This window comes from Syngnathus acus, chromosome 5 (genome assembly GCF_901709675.1).
Source record: "Syngnathus acus chromosome 5, fSynAcu1.2, whole genome shotgun sequence".
Lineage (NCBI taxonomy): Eukaryota > Metazoa > Chordata > Actinopteri > Syngnathiformes > Syngnathidae > Syngnathus > Syngnathus acus.
In genome coordinates, this window is record NC_051091.1 from 2,110,087 (window position 1) to 2,128,632 (window position 18,546).

At 48.3% G+C, this 18,546-nt stretch overlaps 2 protein-coding genes across 8 annotated transcripts; both read right to left on the minus strand.

Annotated features, from left to right (window-relative positions):
• Positions 1-7,142: 7,142 nt before the first annotated feature.
• Positions 7,143-11,283, minus strand: gpr37l1a (G protein-coupled receptor 37 like 1a). The gene is made up of 3 exons (XM_037252422.1): positions 10,307-11,283; positions 8,798-9,193; positions 7,143-8,422 (listed from the first exon to the last, which is right to left on the minus strand). The coding sequence occupies exons 1-3, from the start codon at positions 10,868-10,870 to the stop codon at positions 7,961-7,963; spliced, it is 1,422 nt and encodes a 473-aa protein (XP_037108317.1). The 5' UTR covers positions 10,871-11,283; the 3' UTR covers positions 7,143-7,960.
• Positions 11,284-11,906: 623 nt separating this feature from the next.
• Positions 11,907-18,472, minus strand: nol8 (nucleolar protein 8). 7 transcript variants are annotated; one of them, XM_037252117.1, is made up of 19 exons: positions 18,434-18,472; positions 18,075-18,199; positions 17,804-17,866; positions 17,648-17,726; positions 17,416-17,575; positions 16,977-17,272; positions 16,667-16,896; positions 16,162-16,424; positions 14,722-15,381; positions 14,443-14,589; positions 14,246-14,371; positions 14,076-14,172; positions 13,757-13,892; positions 13,573-13,653; positions 13,114-13,373; positions 12,833-12,977; positions 12,659-12,723; positions 12,139-12,221; positions 11,907-12,057 (listed from the first exon to the last, which is right to left on the minus strand). In XM_037252117.1, the coding sequence occupies exons 2-19, from the start codon at positions 18,193-18,195 to the stop codon at positions 11,983-11,985; spliced, it is 3,087 nt and encodes a 1,028-aa protein (XP_037108012.1). In that variant the 5' UTR covers positions 18,196-18,199; positions 18,434-18,472; the 3' UTR covers positions 11,907-11,982. The 7 variants fall into 7 exon arrangements, 6 of the variants coding, with proteins under 6 accessions (XP_037108012.1, XP_037108011.1, XP_037108010.1 ...); XM_037252116.1 differs by having other exon boundaries at positions 14,722-15,762; XM_037252115.1 differs by having other exon boundaries at positions 14,722-15,762; positions 16,138-16,424.
• Between the last annotated feature and the right edge of the window lie 74 nt (positions 18,473-18,546).

Sequence of the window (18,546 nt, forward strand, 5' to 3'; positions counted from 1 at the left end):
TATTTTTTCATGCTTTTAACTAAGTGTGACATGAAATAAATGCAAATTTGCTTCTACTAGCTAAAAAACAAAGTGCCAACACCAAATGAGGTCTCGCTTCACGTTTTTTGTACAGGTACACCGAGGTGTCGTTTGCCATTGTGTCTTAATTGTCGACAAGAGTGGAGGCTACAATTTTAAATCCATCAGACTTATGTAATCAAGTCACTTCCTGGGGTCAGCATCCACCTCCACACACACACACACACACACACACACACACACACACACACACACACACACAGTCAGAAATGTGTCCATATATGCCGCTGGATGTTGTCTCCATGGCGACCTTCGCATGTAATTCTGATTATTTTTATCAGCAAAGAGGCGCAACGATGAAGCAATGATGCTAACTCCCGGCGGGCGCATCAACGTCTCCAGCAGACCAAAGATTTACGAGGATGTTTGTGATATTCGGCCATGTTATGGATCACAGTCGCCCTCTGTTTTATGTCGGATGGTAAACAGAAACAAAGGGCGCTTCGAAACAAGTTGTTCCTCTTTGCAAAATCACTTCACGTTTTATATTTGCAAAGCAACCGTGAAATGATTTGAGCGTGGCTTAAAAGGAGTTTGTCGTGAGCAGTCGGAAGCGGGGCTTGTGACAGGCCAGTTGAAATGTCAGGGGCAAATCCATACCCACTCGCGCAATATCAATTCCCGTCCGCTGATGGACGTACCCCTGTGGAGGGCAGGGATGGGGGACGCAAGTGGGCCTTCCCACTGCTTGGGGCCCGCCCGGCCATCATTAGCGCTGCACTGATGAACCTTTCATCACAGCGCTATTAATAAACCTCCGCGAGCTCTAATCTCATCATAGAATCCTTTCTCCCAATGTCGGATTTTAGCAATTACAAAAATCAACAAATTATGTATCAAAGGTGTTTCTCCTTTACAGAAAGTCAAGCAAAATGAGATCTGCAGTGCATACGAAGTCGCCTCTGTGTAGATGGGCACAATTTGTGGGAACGATCGTTCTTTGCAGAGGATAAAGAATGTGTGACTTCATGAGGATTGAAATATTGTCCCTCATGGATGGATGGATGGATGGACGGACGGACGGACGGACGGACGGACGGACGGATGGACGGATGGATGGATGGATGGATGGATGGATGGACATGTGTTGTTCAAATAGCTGTTGCCCAAGGGTTAGAACAGCAAAGTGACTCTGATGTTACGTTAGCTTGTCAATGGCGTTTTGTTTGTTAGCATTAAGCTAAGTGGACTAAAAGCTATGGCGTGGTTCGTTGAAACAAATGCTTTTTTAGTTTATTATTCTGCCTTGGTGGAGATCTGCGCAATAGAGACAGAGTAGCATGTACACACACACAGATTGCGCCCACGCTTGTGCCGCCAAGACACCTGATGGCGTTTTTCACTTCATGTCTGCAACACAACACATCAACACATCACCTGACCAATGTCCAATCGCAAGCTGCTATTCATCTATGTGTGTGCGTGTGCGCTTGTGTATGTGTGTGTATGCGTGTGTGTGCGTGTGTGTAGGCGGGCCTTTTCTGGCCTTTTCCCCTCCCCTCCCACGTCCTCCATCTCTGGCGCAGCATTAGCATGCACGCTGCATGCTGCACCCTAGCACTCACTTCAAACACCCGCACACAGACACACACACACACACACACACAAACACTATATGACACACTCATATAGCACACTAGTGGAAGCAAAAGCATTTTGTACGTCAATGAGATGTTTTCATTTGACATGGAGCCCACCCTGTAAATGAGACACACTCTCACATGCACACACACACTCACACGCACACACACACTGAACAACCCAGTCACTCACACCTGCTGAGTCTCTGCAGAGACACTTTGTGGTGGTGTTTCTCGTCATTCCTTCTTGGCTGTAAACTTGCGCAACACAAACGTGCACTAATGTCGCCATGGTTACACACACAATGAAGGGAATCAAACTCGTCTTGTTTGGGTTCACACCATGTAGCAAATGGTCACATCTCACATGACTTTGCCTTTCTTATTTTGTTAATCTCTTTTGTCACAATTGTTGAAATTGTCATCACAACTTCACATTAATACTCAATAATTATGATGGGTGGAGAAGAATAAAAAATCAAAATTAGGGGTGCTAGAAATTCAGCCCGCGGGAATCCAGAAAACATTGATGCAAATCTTTCAGCTGGAGTCAGCCTTGTTTCTAATTTTGTCCGATTGAGATCGCACTGACAACCACATTGTGGAAGTGTCTGTTACTCCACATTCGAAACCTGATGCACAAGTGAGACGAAAAAAATTTGATTTTTTATTTAACACTTGCTATCTTCACTTTGTTCATTGATTTATTTTTTAACTTAATATGTCAATCCTTTATATCTTAAAAAAGATGGGATTTTTTAAGCACGGAAAATTGTTTGGGGAATCAAGAAGAGCAGCTGACAGGTGGGAGGGCGGCGACCTGAGGTGCTTCATTAGCGCCCTCAAAGGGACGTGCACGCTCGCTCATTCATAATTAATCGCGCACGCTCATATCAATAATATACGCGTCACAGAGAATATTTTTCGGGCCAAATCATGGCGACCAGTCGGGGCCGGATGACAATTGGGTGGTCATGAGGGGAACATATGAAAATACGGTAATAACATTTAACATTTCATTCGTTCCAATTTCAACTTTTTTTTAACAGCACCATGCAAGTAAGCATTGAGAGCCTTTCCCAGATGTGTCTTCAAGCAAATCCCGGAGGAAGCGTGCAACGGGTGAATCCCCAAGCTGAGCAGGGAGTTTTTATTGTGCGTGTGCGTGCGTTAGTGCGTGTGTGTGTGTGTGTGTGTGTGTGTGTGTGTGTGTGTGCGCGCCTTGATGAGTTGCTCCCAGCGTGCTCGTTGGCCAGCGCTTACAATGAAATGCTGACTGGCAGCCATAACTCTGCTCGGGCCTTAGATTGAATGACGCCTTCCCCTGAGCCACCGCACACACATCTTTTCACTGCACGGTCCATCCATCCATCCTTTCTTCATTCTTGATCTTCTCTGGCTCGCTCTCGCTCTCTTTCACTGCGCCGTGACTTGGCCACTGCGTTCATGCTTGGACAGATCGCAGCAGAAAACTCATTCAAGCTGAAAGCGGTCGTAAACGGGCCCTCGCGACTCCTTTTTTGTGGACAACAGTCCAAGGAATGCTCGTGAATCTTCCTCGCCGCGCTCCCACCTCATGAAACCAAAATGGCCGAGTTCGAAATTGCGTCCTGTGATGTCCACCAAATTTCACGTCTGGTGTCAGGGGCTGCTTTTGGCTTTAAATTTTGCACCAAGGTGTTTGAGCATGAAATAACAGCTTCAAAGCAAAATGGCCGACTTCCTGCTCAATTTCAGGGATGGGGAGGGGGGGATCGTTTATTTTTTTAGCGCATCCTGTCATGTTGGCGCGCCTCATTATATGTCAGTTGCTGAAATTGGTGTTGGGGCCCGTTTTGCATCCTTCTTGTTTAGGCCCCCATTCATCAAAGGTGCCTGTCTTGTTGTCGCTGCCACTTTGGCCTCCAGGTGCCGCTTTGCGCACGAGGCAGGATGCTCGTCTCTCTCCGGATCCTCATTGATTGGCGACCGTGATGGGGAAACCACTCCCAGTGCACACGCGCCGATCGATTGGTCGCCAACTTTGCCATCCACTTAAGACGCATGAAGGCCGCTCCCCCTGCAGTTGAGAACATAAACCATCTGGTGATATGATGTCGCATGAACATTGCTAGCACCGCGAGGTGACAAGAAGGAGGGGGAGGGGGGACGAGGGGGGCAGGAGTGGAAAAAGGGGCCCATCTATGGTCTTCGCCATGCATTTCTAAAGCTGGAAAGGATGTCAGAAAGCAGCTAACAAGAAAACAAAGGAAAGTGTAGGCTGGCAAGGCAGGCAAGGAAGGAAGGAAGGAAGGAAGGAAGGAAGGAAGGAAGGAAGGAAGGAAGGAAGGAAGGTAGAGCAGTAAGTTTCAGATTAAATAATCACTAACAGGCCTGCATGAGGAATAAGTATGTGAAAACAACATGCCACTATATTGGCATGACTTCATTTTGAGACTTCAATTAAATTGACTTCAAATACATGCAACGTTGTGATGTTTGTCGTTTGGTGGCGAAAGTAAATAATGTAGCGAGCTTGCTTTTCTGGTCATACATTTTTCAATTGACAGGCTTTTCCTGTCCACGCAACGTGCATGTTTACACGCACGCACATGCGCAGCAGTGAGCGTCGTGGACAAGATCTGCCTTTGAAGCACATGCACCGAGCTCCTTTCGGGCTTCCCATGACGACTGCAGCATGACAGTGCGCCACAGTGGAGCCCCTTTCACACAGCCTGCATGAGAATTTGACGCCCCGCCCCCAAGATTCAACATCAACCACATCGACCGACGGATGGATGAAGAGTAAAATGGTGGAAGGATGCAAAATGGATAGATGGACGAAGAAAATGGACTGGTGGAAAATGATGAATGATGGTTAAATAAGCGGATGACGCACACACGCACGCGCGCGCATACGCACGCACACACAACCAGCAAAAAAACAATATAGAAAATGTGTGTGTGTTCGTTGTCATAAACAAAGAGAAAGTGCTCCACTGGCTTACAGTCTAAATATGGACGTCGTGTCCTGGTGGGAGGCTGGCGGGACATCTTGAGTCTAAACACTCGCTCAGTGTTTATTGGAGCTTCCTGCGTGAAAGTTGACTTTTATTTCCTTGTAGTTGAAGACAAAAAGGAAGGTTGAGAGTTGACAATTGGTTTATTTCTGTTGTTTTTGACTTTTTAAAACAAAGGATGCATGCACTGGGCTCTTGCAAGACTAAATTGGTTGTCAATTGTGTCTTTGATGTTCACAAGATGTTGACAACTGCGTTTGTTGAAAACCAAATTGTCATTGGTGTTTTGCCTATGACTAAAAATGTGAGTTTTATGTTGAATTTTTAATGACTCAATTGGTTTTAATGTTGACTAAACCATTTGTGTCATTAACTGGATATCCCATTGAATTTCACATTTTACACCCCTCAAAGACCCAATTTGATTGAAGTACACAAAAGTTGGACTTTGAGCTGGTTGATAACGAGATTGTCTTTGATGTTGAAAAAAAAACATGCATCCTTGAGAACTCGGGATAGCATACGAGTTGTGCAAAGGACACCTCACCACGTGGAATCTGACTGTCTTTGATGTGTACAAACTCACACATTAGATTTGGTCATGACTCAAAATGTTGGGCTTTTACAAATATTAGGCTTGCTGATCGATGATAACAAGGACAGGGACATGAAAATGATACATAATTCTCAGAGTTGGTGTCAACTAAATGATAAAAGACACGCTTGTCATTTCTCATGTTGCTGTTCTTGTATGTGCAACAAGTTGTGTTGCGGTCAACCACTGACCTCTTGATTTGTTCTCCTGCGGAGCAATGCTGCTCTCTTGTGGCCTAAGCAATGTAACACTTGGCAAGGCCTCGACTTGCAAACATCAGCGGCAGGCGATGGATGCCGTGTTTCAAGCAGCAACAGAAACGCCTCACTTGCAAACCAAAACAGCAACAGTCTCTTGAATGAGTGGAAACATTGGTGACAACGAACTTCCGAAATGGTCTCATATGGTTCAAAAGAAAAACTTGTTTGACTTACTTTTGGACAACTTTGGTTCCGTGCGTGTGCGTAGAGTGAAAATTCAAAACAATTCCAAAAATGTTGCCCTGAATCCAACAAGGAGCCCACGGCTGCGAAGTTTTTCGTTTCCAGATAACGAGCGCACCTGTTCAATCAAGGCCAGATCACACGCTGGGCTTCTTTGTACATCCTTCCATTTCTGTTTTCCTTTCCCTTCCATTTATTTCTTGTACTTCTCACGTTTAATAGTCAATTCATTGTACTTTACTTCAAATTTCTTAACGTTTAATTTGTAGGATCGTGCCTTTGAAAAAGACATGGCTTTCACAGCCCTGCAAAAAGAAGTAGGCAATTATGGCAACAAGTCAGCAAATGTAGCACGACATTCTTCCTCCGTTTAATGTCACGTTTTCCTCGTCGTCGCCGTCGGAGGTGGACAGCACAGTAAGCTCGCTCGGCCAGACGTCTTTATACTGGAAGAGAACATCCCTGCCGTCTTTCCGGCCGAGGCGGAAAGATTGACTTTTGCTCCTCTTGAACAGCTCAGCCAGAAAGCGCAACTTGCGCTACACAAGAACAGCGTGTGATACTTCCGCCTTGGATGGAACCATCCGGAAGGTCTCGCTCCTGGAACCATCCGGAAGGTCTCGCTCCAAACTGTTTCTCGTTGCGAACGCCGTTGTGAGGCTGACGTGCGAGCTTCGCATGAATTTGTTGGAGACGGACCACAACAAAATACGCAAGAACAGGAATCTGGGGTCTGTGGCGGTGATTTGGATTGTATACATTGCAAACTTTGTCCTGGTGGTTTCCTTGGCGACCTCCACAGCAGTTTGGCTTTGGGCTTATCATTCTCTCTTGTGTGTGGCGAGCGAGACGAAGGCGATGGGTGGCGGTGGGCGTCTCGTAGCTTAGCAACCCCGACGGCCCCCTCGGACTGATATGAGGCTTTGTTCCAGCCTCGCTGTCGGGCGGCCAAAGAGAAGGCCCGAACAAAAGCGCTCTTCTTATGGAGGCCTCCGCTTTCTTTTCTTCTTCATCTTTTTCCAAGTGAGCGGAAAGAGTTCAGTGTGGTACTTGGGGGAGGGCACCAGTTGGTCCCAATAAATGAAAACATTCTATTATCAACTTCACGTTGGTTTAGTTGTTACTATACTCAGGCAAAAATTGGCTCAACAGGGCCAACTGGAACTTTTTCTAAATGAAGCCCCGGAAGCCTGCTGGACTTTACAACCTGGAATTTGGCGGACGTGTTTGGAGAGGTCATTTTAGCAACAAGGTTCTTGAAATGAATTGGTTTCTAGATTGTCGCAAAGTGAAATTTGGTAGAAATGTGTAAAAGGGGTCGAGCCACAAAAGAGCAACTCTGGACCCACAAAAAGTCTCAAGAAGCACAGAACGTCCGCCCCAATGAAAAGAGCAATTTGGGTTTGGGCCGGATTTTCTCACTAAAAAGGAATTTTATGCTAGATATGATTTGGATTTATTTATTAACCAAGGAAAGGCATGTAGCTCCAAAATAGCGTATTTCTTCATAAAACGATGTTCTGTCTGTCTGCAGTGTGGCAAATTCCTGTCTGCTCTCCGTGGCAACGTTACACAAAGCAAAAGACTCACACTTGTTTGTTTCTTCCTTAGTTTTTGGAGGTGACGCTTCCATCGTTGAACAAAAACAAAACGGCAAGCTGAAAGACTTGAAGATCAGAAAGAAAGAAAGGATAGACAAGCCCAAGAAGGTCCAATCCAAAGTTGACTCCAAGTAACAAAATGAGTGGAAGAACAAAACTCATTTTGGCTCACAACTGTCAACTCTGATTTGGGAACCCCCTAAATCCTAGTTTGAAAGCCTAATCCGACATGGAAGCCCAAATTTAAGGCCCCAACCTTTGCTTGGACCCCTCATTTTAAATCCTAAATCTTGTCTTGAAGCCTCCATGTACACGACTACACTAACAATGTATTTTTTGAAAAGCTAAGGCTGCCTTGAAACCTTAGCTACTTCAACCTATTCCTAGTTTCAAAGCCTATTCCAAATTCGACTTTGGCTTTTTAAGCCTGGTCATCACATTAGAAAGCCCTGGAACATCTAGAAACCCGAACCCTGACTTGAAGAGCTAACTTGAAATCGTAAGCCAGACTTGGAACCCTAGCCTAGTGTCGAAGCCCTCATTTGAAAATCTAACCCTGGTTTAAAGGTTTTGAGCCCTACTCGAAACCTGCAACCCTTGCCGGTCCAATGTCAAAAGCCTACATGGCGAGTTCCGTGTCACCTGAGTGAGAACGCTCCATTCAGCAGGGCGTCCCGATGACATCATCGGGCGTCAAGGACGTCGGGGAGGATGAGGAGAGTGTGGAGGCGGCGGCGGAGGTGGACGCCTCGGGCAGGCACTCGTCGCAGCAACAACAGCAGCAGTCCAGGAAGGCCTGACCCAGCGAGCGACACAAGCACAGCAGCAGCACGGGCGTGGCGGCGCAACGAGAGAACAGGAAAAAGTGTCCAGCCAGACCCACCGCTTTTGCCAGACCCTCCGGTGCCTCCACGTAGGCCAGTGCCATGCTACACACACTATCGGGTATGTTGCAGGCCACGTGCAAGGTGCTCAGCCACAGCACTGTGGCGCGAAGCCTGGGCTCACGGCTGCGGTGGAGGTGACCATGATGATGATGATGATGCTTCTTCTTTGTTGGCGATCCACAGGTGGAGGAGGAGGAGCGCCTGCTCGGTGCTTTGACAGGTTGCTGCGCTGACACCTGCAAATACGGGATTGTCATTGGGCTGAAAGGTCTTGCCATCTGATTGAGGCTTGTTACTAAACGCGATGACCTCACAGCAAGTTGTCGTTGCTGTTTGAGCCAAAGAACACTACCTAGTGCACACCATGACCGTCATGATGCCACCCATGTCATATCAAGTGCTACAGGCTGTCTGTCAGGTGTGTCAAGGAAACATTCAAAGCCGCACGCCAATCAAAGAACGGACCTTTGCTGCTGTCAAGTCACCATTTGTATATAAAAAGTGCAAACGTCACATACACACACACGCTAAAATGAATTAAAACCTTGCTCTGTTGCGTTCATGTCACACATGCACACACACTAGTGAGTCGAAGATTGTCGGCAGCGTACCCGTTGAGTCACTAGGTCACAGGCCAGCGTGAAGAGCAGCGGCAGGCAGCTGTAGCATCCAAACATCCACCAGGTCCGGGCCTCCTGATAGGTCAGCACCAGCGAGTAGACACCGTCGGGCAGTTCCGCCGAGGGCTCGCCCACGCAAACGTCTGCCACCGGGGACGAGCCTCCGTAGCCGAAGGGTTCCCACAGCCTGACGGGTTCCTGGCGCAGCTGCCACAGCAGCAGCTCGGGGACGGCCAGCGCCAGCGAGCCCAGCCAGACGACAGCCATCTTGGACAGGATGGAGCGGCAGGATTCCACTCTGGGTTCGGGCCCGGGGCATGTGGCACGGTGGAAGCGGTCGATGCTCAGGGCGCACAGGCTGAACGTGGCCACGCCCAGGGATGTCACCTGACGTTCAAACATCACACACTCATTTCAAAACTTCGCGTATGCTTGGAAGCCTCATAGCGGAACTATGAGCCTGGCTTGAAAGCTAACTTTGAAGCTTCCACCTTGAAACCCCAATTCAGAAACTCAAGCTTGAGCTGAACCCCATAATCTTATCTTGAAACGCTCATTTGACTGACACCAGAACCGTGTATTGAAAACGCACATTTGAAAACCTAACTTGAGTTTGCAACCCCGAGCGCCACACTTTGGTGTGTGCGCGACTGACGCAAGCGGACGCCGATGATCCCACTTGTCCGTGTCCCCCCAGTGAAGACCCCAAGTTAAGATCATTAATGGGCACATCTGATTCGTTTCATTAGCATGACAAAGGCGCTAATGCTCATTAGCCGGATTTGCGCCTTTCACAACAGGACAAGGAGGAAAACCGCTAAACCCACTAAAGCCCAAAATGTCGACTCGGGTGAGTCAGTGACGCACCCAGGCTGTCCGCCTCCTCCTGTCATTCAAAAGAAGCAAACATTAAAGACATTTTTTCATTTGTTTGTTTTCCCATGGGGCAGTTTGGTCCCCACTGCGTGATGGGAAATATAATCATGTTTTTAATTTATGACAAAAGAATAAGTTAGAATTTTGGAAATCGTGATTAAAAATCCCAATTTTTACCAGGAAAAAAAAAACCAATTTGATGAATCTCCAGTCAGAATTTTACAAGTATAAACAGGAGGCAAAATGTAAACATTTTTGGAGGGGAAAAGGGGACAACTTTACAATATTAATATTTAAACGTTGAGAATAACGTTCAGATCTTTATAAAAAAAACACCTCCAAATTGTATGCTTAAGAAGGAATTACAAATGTCTATATTTTTATTTTAAAATAAAAGTGACAACGCTATGAGGAGGAAAATAAACGTCCTATCGCTAACGTTTTATTTTTATGAGAATTTTCTAGCATTGGAGTCAGAATTTTGCAAATCACACTTTGACAAAGACAACTTTTATAGAAGAGAAAAAAAAAGTAAATTATGTGTGAATAAAGACAGAATTTTGCAAGAATAAAGGCATAATGAGTCGTTTACCTGACTGGCTATTGAGAAGCTTCTTAACTCACCTCCAGAAAAGGCACCAGGTAGCAGGACGCTCCTCCGAGCAGGCGCCTGAAGGTCAGCTCGTGGAAGACGACCACCGGCAGGCAGAAAAAGAGCACCAAGAAGTCCAGCAGGGCCAAACCAGCCAGGATACAGTTCCAAGCGCTCTGCAGGTACGCGTTGTGCCACACAGTGCACATGAGTGCCAGGTTGCCCACCATGCCCACCGAGAAGAGAACCAGGGCCAGCAGCATCAGCGCGTACGCCCAGTACGAGCCGTCAGCCACGGGGAAGGTCGGATAGGGCTGCGGCTTCGACGGTCCGGAGGACGACGACGGCGAGTTCGACCAGAGCCCGCGGGTGCTGGCGATGACCCGCGGGGTCGTGAAGTACCCGCTCGGGTCTTCTCGTCTCCGGGGAGCCTCGTCTTGACTCGCTCCGGTAACCTCTGAGCTCTCGACTGCCGCGGCATCCTCGCCCCGGCCGAGGTGCGCCTTACCGGGCGAAGGCGGGGGAGGGAGTCGGACTTGGCTTCGGAACTCCGCCGACCCGACAAAGAGAAGCAAAAGAAAGACAAGCGCGCTCATGTTGGATGATGACTCCGCAATTAGGACATAAGCACTAATAAAAATACGGCTCTTTTTTAAGTCATAAAACGTCCATGAGTGTGACCACCCGTTCGAAGTCAATACGAAGTTATGCGCCAATCATTGAGCACTTTTAAACCACCAAGGAAGGCAGCAAACTTCCGGTGAACCCTCTCAAAATAAAGACCAAATAAGAAACCGGAAGTATGGCAAAGGATGAAAAATGGTGCTTTACTGTCATGAACCATCACCTAAGTCGTTGGAAATCTGTCCATTCCGGGTCATTTTAGTCATGTCTACACAAACCTGTTAGACAAGCAAGTATAAAACTAAAATAAAGATGTCAAGTTCAAGCTATTTATATTGCCCTTAATTACAAAAGAATTTCAAAGGGCTTCACACCCAACGCAGCGGAGCGCAAAAAAACCTTGACATGTTGAAATGTGAAAGAGGGTATTACAGTCAACACTAACCCTGCGGCTTCGGTACATCGCGGATGTTTCCTCCCCCAAAAAATAAATAAAAAATTCAAAATAAATTATGACACGTAAGTTGCCCACATGCCAGCAGAAGGCAATTGCAGTACGTACACTTTTGATTAAAAAAAAAAAAAAAGTTGTTATAATAAGAGTTCGAAAAACATATTTAGTGTTGTACCTTGTGTTTGATTATTTAATGTTCCAATGATAACATATGCACTTATATGGTTTAATATACACTTATTGATATACAAAAAATGTATGTATGTTAAAAATGAGAGGGTGACACCACTTGGCGCATTTTCACATCGCGGGTGGTCTTGGAACCAATTATCCGCGATAAACGAGGGATTACTGGATTTATTTTTGAAATAAGGCATCCCTGTTGAAATGACTAATCTTGAAAATGCATTGAAAGGCCTGAACGTCATCTGGAAATACAAACGCTCATTTAATTGACATGGTGTCATCTAAAACGATTGAAGGTACAAAGACAAATTGGGATGGGTGTGACAAAATAACCCCCCCCCCCCCCCCCTAAAAAAAAGATAATCGTCTTTAGACTTGTCATATATAGCATTTTAATGTCACAGTCTCTAAAATGAGCTGTTATATTGCTTACATTTTGAAAATTCAGGATTTCAGCACTCTCGTTTTTTGTGAGGATTTGAGCTTCTTGCGGGCATCTTTGTGTTTTTTGCGGTACTCCTGAGCGTGAACAACAAAAGAGAAAAGATGTCTTTTAGCATGGACGCCTGATCGGATCAAGCGTGAGGGGCGTTCGTTCACCTGTCTGAGCTCCATCTGCCTCTCGTCCCACTCTTCTCGCTCCTCCTCCAGCTGAGACGAGCGGCAGAACCACACGGGACCCTCTGAGCAGTGACAATATCCAAAGCGTTCAGCATCACGCGAAGGCAACAAATGCAAATGGCGATACACACATCACGCAACTCTCCAAACGCAGGCATAAGGACGGCGTCGGGTGAAAAACCTCGCGTCTCCAAAACATCCCTTGTTGGGCAAGTAACAACGAGCATGTTTGTGGAGCCATTCAAATTGTCAAAAGACATTTTGAACACTGGAGGGTAGTGGCAAAAAGAACAGCATGAAGCAAAGTCTGACAAAGGTTTCCGTCCGACGCCAGAGATAAGCACAAAGACACACACGCGTTTGTACACAAACAAAAAAGACAGACGTGTGCACACAACACATGCTTAAAAAACAGAATAATAAACTAAAAACGAAAAGCACACAAACAATACAAAAGTGCGCGTGCGCACGTTTGCGCGCGCACACACACACACACAACCTGTCAATCTGCTGTCATCAAGGCTGAAGAAGAAGAAATTGTTTGTGGCTGAAACAGATTCCTCCCTGTGGGTAAAAACAAAAAAGCTGGTCATCATCGTGAGCTCTCCTCTTTCACTTGGTCTGAGTTACACTTGAGTAATCACGTTTGCTCCACGTAGTGTTTCTTTCTCACATTGTGGTTTTAGGTGCCGCCTTGCTTTGCCCCTCGTGTGCTTGATCTTCATCCTCCTCTTCGTCTTCCTCGCTGCTGTCTTGTAGGCGAGGGTCCAGTTGCCACTGCGACACCTTTGCCCCCTGGATGAGCTCCACCTTGTACTCTACGTCGTGGTTCCATTAAATGGAGCAATAAAAGAAAAGACATCAACCCGGCTCTGAGTTCTGCTTTCGCTCCTCTCCTGCAGCTTAAAGACCCCCTTTTGGCAATCTAACATGGCGGCAAGTCGAGAGACGCACCTTTGTGGTCATTTGATGTCTGGATGTCGTCGCCGAAGAAGGAGAACATGAACCCGGAATGTTCTTGGGCGGGCTGCTCTTCATGCTTCTCCCCCTCCTCCGCCTTTTGGTCCCAGCAGGTCTGGGACCGGTCGGCCGTCTCAAGGTCAGTGGCGGGTTCGAACATGGCCTGCAGGTCACCTGACACATGGTAGAAGATCTCCTTGGAAACCTCCGGAAGCTTGGCGGCCTCCTCGCGCTTCTTCCGTCGCGCCGGCTTGCTGCCAAAGAGGTCAGGGCACACGCAAATGCAGTTAAAGCCTTCATTATGACCACACAAAAAGGTGCAAGTGAGGTGTTTCAAACTTAAAGAATTCAATTCATTGTGAGTGAAATGTAAAAATTAGTCCGGATGGTTGGTTGAATAATTGATGAAGTCAGTGAGGTGAAATGAGTTTTTGATGGATGGTGGCTGCGCACCTGTCCTGGTTGCTGTCTGCTTTGCTTTCAAAGGCGGCGTGTTCGTCCCTGCTGGGGTCGTAGTGCAGCGCCGACACGTCTCTGCAAATGGGGCCGGCACATCACACGGCGGACGACAAAAGGGTTGCTACTCACTGGAATGACAAATCCGGATAGGTACACAATATTTGCATGTGATGCCGACCTGAAGGTTTTGGCCTTGGCGGAGGAGGGTTTTGCGCTGTGGGCGTGAGGTCCCAGAAGCCCCTGAAGGATGGATATGTTCCTCTTCTTCTCCTCCTGCAGAAGGTCCTCCTCCCCCGACACGCATCGGTTGCCCTCTGCGTCAACGAGAACGACAACAAAATTTGTTTGACAATTTGTGAGGCAGGGAAAACATTTTCAGTTTGAAGGATCAAATAGACAATTGACAAAGAAAAATGTTCGACCTTTAGGAGCAAAACATTGACAAATTACAAGGAAAAGAACTTCAGGAGAGTTAAAAAAAAAAAAGAAAAGCTGACCTTTGTCCTCTTCTTGTTCTTCTTCTTTTTCTTCCAGGAAACGAGAGTCCATGCGGAAACGCTCGTCTGTGCCAAAGCGTGATTGCAGCTCCATCAGCTAAACAACACGCACGTGTCCACAGTTATGCGTCAAGCTTGCCATCGATGCCCTTTCCTTTCCAACTTCTCACCTTCTTTCCCGCTAGTCCTTCAAACTGAGGCCTAATGTGAAACCTGCCGCCGTCTTCCTCGTCATCGGCGTCCTCCTCATCCTCACTGCTGTCGAAAAGCCGAGGGGCCGACGCCCTGGCGCGCACCTGAAGGCATGGAGTGTGAAAAGGAGCATGCTCGCCCGTTGCCCCGCGCTCCTCCGACGCGCACGGCTTACCCGCTTCTTGGTGGGCATGCTCTCGGCCTCCTTCGATGGGTCACCGCGCGGCGCCGACGTCTCGCTCGCGGCCTCCGTTGTGTGCTCGTCGTCATCATCCTCGGAATCGAAGACAATGTGTTTGCCCGCTCTTGTCGTGGTGGCATCCTAAATGAAATGATGTTTCAGTCCACCTGTTCCTGAACATGCCCCCTTCACTCAATGATTATTATGATGAAAACCAAAGCAAAACAGGGCATTTAGCAAAAACAAGTGAACGCATAGTGATGCTGAACTCACCAGGTTGGCGAGCGCCCCCTGGATGAGCTTCTGGTGCTGCTCAGCCTTCTTCAGCTTCTGCTGGACGGCGGCCAGCCTCCTGCTGTTGTCTTTCTTCTGTCGCTCCTTTTCCTCCCGAGCGCTTAGTCTTGAATGCCGCGCTGCCGCCTCATTCGCTGAGGATGAAGACAAAGACGCATCCGGCTGGTCCGTCTTGTTCTGCGCAGCGTTGGTTTTCTCCAGAGCCTCCTCGTGGAGAGTGGCCTGGCCTGGAAAGGCAGGACATTTTGTCGCGGCCACCTTCATGCCTGTCTTCTTATTGGATTCTGCTTGGTCCTTGCCGGTGTTGCCCCTCAGGACATCCTTGGGCAGGATTGCTTGCTCGGTTGGTTTCTTCCGGGCTCGCCGGTCGAAGCTTTTCTGGCATTCCTCGGCCAACTTCTGGACATCGACCAGGGAGAGTTCCCGACGGGTGACGTTGTCCTCGTCTTCCTCATTAAGGACGGCCGTCGCTTTTGTCCTCTTGATTTTGCTCTTGGCTGCTGCTGCCTTACTCTCTGAGGATGACGACAAAGACGCATCCGGCTGGTCCGTCGTGTTCTGCGCAGAGTCCGTTTTCTTCAGCACCTCCTCGTAGAGAGTGGCCGTGCCTCGAAAGGCGGGATACTTTGTCTTTGCCACCTTCTTGAATTCTGGAGGGTCCTCGCCGTCCCTCAGGAGAGAGGCCAGGACGTCCTCGGGCATGATCGCTTTCTTAGTTGGTTTCTTCGGGGCTCGCCGGTCGGAGCTTTGCTGGCATTCCTCAGCCACCTTCGGGAGATCGACCAGGGAGAGTTCCAGACGGGTGACGTTGTCCTTGTCTTCCTCAGGAAGGACGGCCGTCGCTTTTGTCCTCTTGTCCTGTTTGATTTTGCTCTTGGCTGCCGCCGCCTCATTCTCTGAGTTTGACAACAAAGACGCATCGGGCTGGTTCGTCTTGTTCTGCGCAGAGTCCGTTTTCTCCAGCACCTCCTCGTAGAGAGTGGCTGTGCCTCGAAAGGGGGGATACTTTGTCTTTGCCACCTTCTTGAATTCTGGAGGGTCCTCGCCGCCCCTCAGGAGAGAGGCCAGGATGTCCTCGGGCATGATTGCTTTCCCAGTTGGTTTCTTCGGGGCTCGCCGGTCAGCGCTTTGCTTGCATTCCTCAGCCACCTTCTGGAGATTGACCACAGAGAGTTCCAGACGGGTGACGTTGTCCTTGTCTTCCTGAGGAAGGATGGCCGTCGCTTTTGTCATCTTGTCGTCTTTGATTTTGCTCTTGGCTGCCGCCGCCTCTGACGATGACAACAAAGACGCATTCGGCCGGTCCGTCTTGTTCTGTGCAGAGTCTGTTTTCTCCAGCACCTCCTCGTAGAGAGTGGCCGTGCCTAGAAAGGCGGGAAATTTTGTCTTTGCCACCTTCTTGAATTCTGTCTTTGCCACCTTCTTGAATTCTGGAGGGTCCTTGCCGCCCCTCAGGTGAGAGGCCAAGACGTCCTCGGGCATGATTGCTTTCCCGGTTGGTCTCTTCTGGGCTCGCCGGTCGGAACTTTGCTGGCATTTCTCGGCCACCTTGTGGAGATCGGCCAGGGAGCTTTCCTGACGAGTGTTCTTCCGGGGGCAAAGAGGATGTTTTCTAAAAGTGATGAGTTCGTCCGTGTCAGCAGAGTCGTAATCGTCATCATCTTGGTTGTTCGTTGGCCTTCCTGGAATTGCCGACCGAGTTGCAAATGTCAAACGCGCACAGCCACAGTTGGCGGTACAATACTCGTGTTTGTTCCTTTGTTGGTTAGCTGTTGCTTAATCTGATTAGGAATCGGTTGTCAATTAATCAATGAGAGTACCTCAACCCAAAGCGATCAGGTTTGTCAATGCGATCTTCAGATTTGTGACATACAAACTTCCGAGTCTGCTAAAATAAGAAGAACACTTAAAAACCTGGCGTTACCTCCGCACTTGAAGTCGTGTCCCACCACTTCCAGGTTGTCCTGCGGGTCCTCCCCCGGCGCCTGGAGAGTCTGCTCAAGCGCCACCAGCCGGCGCAGCTCCTCGTCCGAGTCGCTGTCCTCGGAACGTGCGTGTCTGCTCCTCTGGACCGGAGGTCGGTTGTCTGCTGGCGAGACTCTGTTCAACAGGTGACGATTCTCCGGCTCGGCGGTGCTGACAACCTGCGCCGATCTGAGATGGACAAAGAGGTCAAGAAAAGTTGAACAAGAGCGAACATTGCGTCAGGGGAGAAGCCATCAAAGGCGTCTTGCCTGGCGTCGTTCCCAGCTTTCGTGGCATCCGTGCGAGCCTTCTTGGGCTTTGGCGGCTGGTACGGTGGGAACTCCCCTCGCCTTCTCTTGCTGATGTCGTCGTCTCCGGCGTCAATGCGCCAGGTGAGCTGGGCCACGGGGGTGGGAGGGTCGGCAATGGAGGTGGGCGGGGCCAAGCGACGGATGTTGTGGCAGTGTTTGGACGGGTCGTACTTGATGGTGCGAGCCTTGGCGCCTTTTTGACAGAGCAGCTGCATGACCGGCAGCACACGACCAAATTTACTGACCACCCAGTCCTAAGTGGAGAAAACAGTCAACCTGTGGTTATTGAACAACCATCTACCTTCCACCACCATTTCCGGAAAACAGGCCAGATCAACTTCATTTTCCGCAAGATGATCAAGCTTACAAATGGGTGACGACACACAAACAGACACACCTTGTGTCCTGGTACTTCCGTGCCTGGCACAGCCGCCTTCATGGTGAAATTGTCCACGCCGGCTTCCCTGAGGGTCTCCAGCAGCTTGTGCTCCCTTCGGTGGGTGTCGTCTGCATTGTGACGGAGGCGCTGCTGCTCCGCCTGCCTCTCCCGAGCTAGCCTTGGATGACAAGACCAGCCATTCACCAGGCACCTGAAAACAGGGTCTGTGTTCATAGAGAAAGACACTTACTTTTGCAGAAAACTCTCCTTGGCCAGTTCTATCTGCAGCGTTCCTCCTTTCCATTTGGATTTGTTTAACACGCTCATGCCTGAGAAATAAAACAGTGTGGTAACAATTGTCACGACTTATTTAAAAAAAGACTTTAGCTTGCACTTTTTATCTTACACTTTTTTAGGTCCGTGTCAGAAATGTTGAGGTTGATGTAAGCAAAGGTTTTGTAGGGAACACCTGCAAAGAAAATAACAATGCTCAGCTGTTGTCAGATTTCTGCCAAAAGCTTTTTTAGCTTTTAGGAACCCAGATAAATGTCTCATTGCTGTAAGACCACGATGAAATGTATTTAGTTTCTTGGGTATTCTTAGTTTAGGTATTTGTATGAAGAGCAAAAACCGTCCGTTGGTTTTCAGGCACGTTCTTGTCAAATATCACGGCTCACCCTCTTCATCCCGGCGGGTCCGGAGCTCCACGTCCTCCACGTTTCCAAAATTTCCAAAGCGATCCGTCAGGTCCTTTTGAGTGACCGAGTGGCTTAAGCCGCCCACGTACAGACGCGGCATCTCGCTAAATAGGACAGGACAGCACAGCCCGGCATAGATAGATCAACAATCGAAACCACCCGAGGCAATAAGTCAAGTCAAGAAAGGTGTAATCTTTTATGGTCCTCATTCAAAACTACTCGTAGCCTATCAAAGGGTTAATTACGACATCGACAAATCAAGTCGAATCGCTTTTTCAAAATCCAAAACGATCAACTAGTAAAGGAATTCATATGCTTCGGAAGTTGCTGATATTTACCTCGCATGGAACCACCTGGTGCAACCTTTAAAAGACCCGGCACTGCGGTCCGTTTGACATTGTAGTCCGCTTGTGTTTCCATACCGTTAGAGCGTTCCGCTACCAAAGTCGTC

Excerpts from the sequence above, each read along its gene's own strand:
- nol8 (XM_037252112.1), bottom strand. The coding sequence starts at position 18,195 with ATGCCGCGTCTGTACGTGGGCGGCTTAAGCCACTCGGTCACTCAAAAG. Across the intron at positions 14,173-14,245 it reads AAGGACTAGCGGGAAAGAAG|CTGATGGAGCTGCAATCACG; the intron begins GTGAGAAGTTGG and ends CGTGTTGTTTAG. Across the intron at positions 12,222-12,658 it reads TGATGACAGCAGATTGACAG|AGGGTCCCGTGTGGTTCTGC; the intron begins GTTGTGTGTGTG and ends GTCACTGCTCAG.
- gpr37l1a (XM_037252422.1), bottom strand. The coding sequence starts at position 10,870 with ATGAGCGCGCTTGTCTTTCTTTTGCTTCTCTTTGTCGGGTCGGCGGAG. Across the intron at positions 9,194-10,306 it reads ACCTGGTGCCTTTTCTGGAG|GTGACATCCCTGGGCGTGGC; the intron begins GTGAGTTAAGAA and ends TTTGAACGTCAG. Across the intron at positions 8,423-8,797 it reads GTGACCTAGTGACTCAACGG|GTGTCAGCGCAGCAACCTGT; the intron begins GTACGCTGCCGA and ends CCGTATTTGCAG.